Below are 2,053 nucleotides of genomic sequence, written 5' to 3'. Positions count from 1 at the left end.
CCCATTTTTCTCCTCAACTTCAACAACTTCTGTAGAGGAATAACAGGTCATATGACGATCTTCTTGCAAGAGATCTCCTCGAAGTGCAGCACTATTGGCACTATTTGTATACCGAAGTTCTCGACAAGCCCACCGTTCCTTAGTCAAGCTTTGCCTTCATGCACGCGTCATCCGTCCGTCACTGCATGCTTTACGAAAGTAAGCAACAAATTCCACAGTGAGAATTCACATGGAGAAAAGGGAATATCATGTTTTTGCCTCTGTTGTGGGTAGTTTAACATAAAGATTCTTGTAGGGATATCTATAAGTGGTAAACTTCGGCATCCCAAAACGTTTGCAGCAGAGTTGGTCTCCAGTCAATTCGGTTTTTTACAACGCAGATCACTTGGACAATTTCGGCAATAGCCAAAGCGTTTTATCATCTGGAAAAAAATATACCACCAAAATTAAGCAAGGCCAATTTTAACGAAAATTTGCTAAAAGTGGTTTGGGGAAGCATTCTCTTATAAAACTGTTTCACATAAGCATGCAGAAGTCGTTGTTTTATGCTACTGTTTGCTGCAGAACGAGCAGTGAGATGCAAGACAAACAGACAACTGTACGACTAATAATGCAGCGGAAATACGAGGTAGGATGCATATGGAAGCATATAGGAATAAAAGATGGGTATAATTTGGATAGAGGTAAAATGGATTCATCCATGGTGGATGTGCGACTTATGGTGGAAAAATGGCACAAACCTGGGCGAACTTTTACCAGTCGGCTGTTTTCCAGGCATCAGAAAATCAATTCAGAATGCGCGTTATCAGTTCCCTTCATGGTGAGTAGTCCGCCTTTGTTGAGAGCAATCCTCCGAAGACACACCCACGTGGCAACCTGTATTGCTGAAATGCTTTTAATAATCTGATATATTTACGAATTCGTGTCTGTTTATAATGAGGACTCTACCTGCACAGACTTTTAACAAGAGAAATGGGACTGTCCCATGAAATAGAAAGAATTTCAGTGTACAGTTGCCCATGTGGTGCTTGATGACTATCGTGAATAAATTATAGCATGAATGAGTGAATAACTGATCGAGAATGCATGAAGGAATGAATGGATGGGAAGCAGTAAAAAAAGTGGACATTAGTACGCTTATTGAAATGACAGATTGTACTTTGCAGGGAGAATTGTAATTTCTGGGACCATGTGAGCTTGCTCAACTGGTGTGAACTATAGTGGATTGTGTTATCTAAAATTAAAGGCACACAAAATCGAAATACGTCGATGATTTTAAGCAAGGTGCACTAAGTTCCACACTGTCAGTCAATTCATCCCAGACACAGCTGTCAAGTCTTTTAAGAGCTCTATAATTTGGCCAATTGGAAACTATGCAGACGCGTAAGTAGATATTACTAATTTTGGTGCAGCAACTGCAAAATGCACTTGAAATGTCAGTGCCTCACTGCTTTCTGCAAACTCTATTGGCAACGACCGTGATCTAGACTCCGAGGCGGTTGACCCGATACATGCAGCTAATTCTAAATTCTAGTGTCCACTTTGTTGTGGCCTTTGTATGCAGAGTTATAATTGATGAGGCTTTTATTTCATTTCATTTCAAATTCCATCTGCTTCCTTTAGTTTTTGGGTGACATGTAGAGAGTTGGACAAGTTTGCAATTCTTCCAGAGAGCATTTTTTGCAAAAGTGATTTTCTGCGGTATCCAAATGAAGGAGTGTGCTGCATTTGTTTACACTGAAATCCGGCACACAGTAGGATTGTGCAATTGCCTCAGTGTAGGCATTCAATTGCTCCCATATCTACAGGTTAATGACATTTCCGGCGAAAATGGTTTTGGTCACAAAGTAAAACACCAGGCATGCATGTTCATCTCATGTGGTATTGGCACCTGTGAATAGTGGGGTGACTACAAATATATTTTTGCTAGAGGTCTTCGGTTGCACATCAGATGAATAGCATTTTACTCCGCTCCACAGTAAGTTGTCATGGTGAATTGACCGACAGCGTGAAACCTGACAGTTTGTGTAAAATGGTCAGCAAGTTTAGGTTT

At 40.6% G+C, this 2,053-nt stretch overlaps 1 protein-coding gene across 1 annotated transcript in view; it reads left to right on the top strand. All coding sequences in view use genetic code 11, as the record gives it.

The window, feature by feature from the left end:
* EGR_11147 (hypothetical protein) overlaps positions 1 to 2,053 on the top strand; it is a gene marked incomplete at both ends in the record, with an annotated part of 3,073 nt that overhangs the window by 523 nt on the left and 497 nt on the right. The window contains 2 exons of the mRNA XM_024500394.1: positions 381 to 485; positions 533 to 683. Of these exons, the coding sequence (XP_024345192.1) occupies positions 381 to 485; positions 533 to 683 (256 nt within the window). The remainder of the gene's footprint in view (positions 1 to 380; positions 486 to 532; positions 684 to 2,053) is intronic.

The sequence above is a fragment of the Echinococcus granulosus genome (assembly GCF_000524195.1).
Source record: "Echinococcus granulosus chromosome Unknown EG_S00418, whole genome shotgun sequence".
Classification (NCBI taxonomy): Eukaryota; Metazoa; Platyhelminthes; class Cestoda; order Cyclophyllidea; family Taeniidae; genus Echinococcus; species Echinococcus granulosus.
This window is presented reverse-complemented; position numbering and strand designations above follow the sequence as displayed.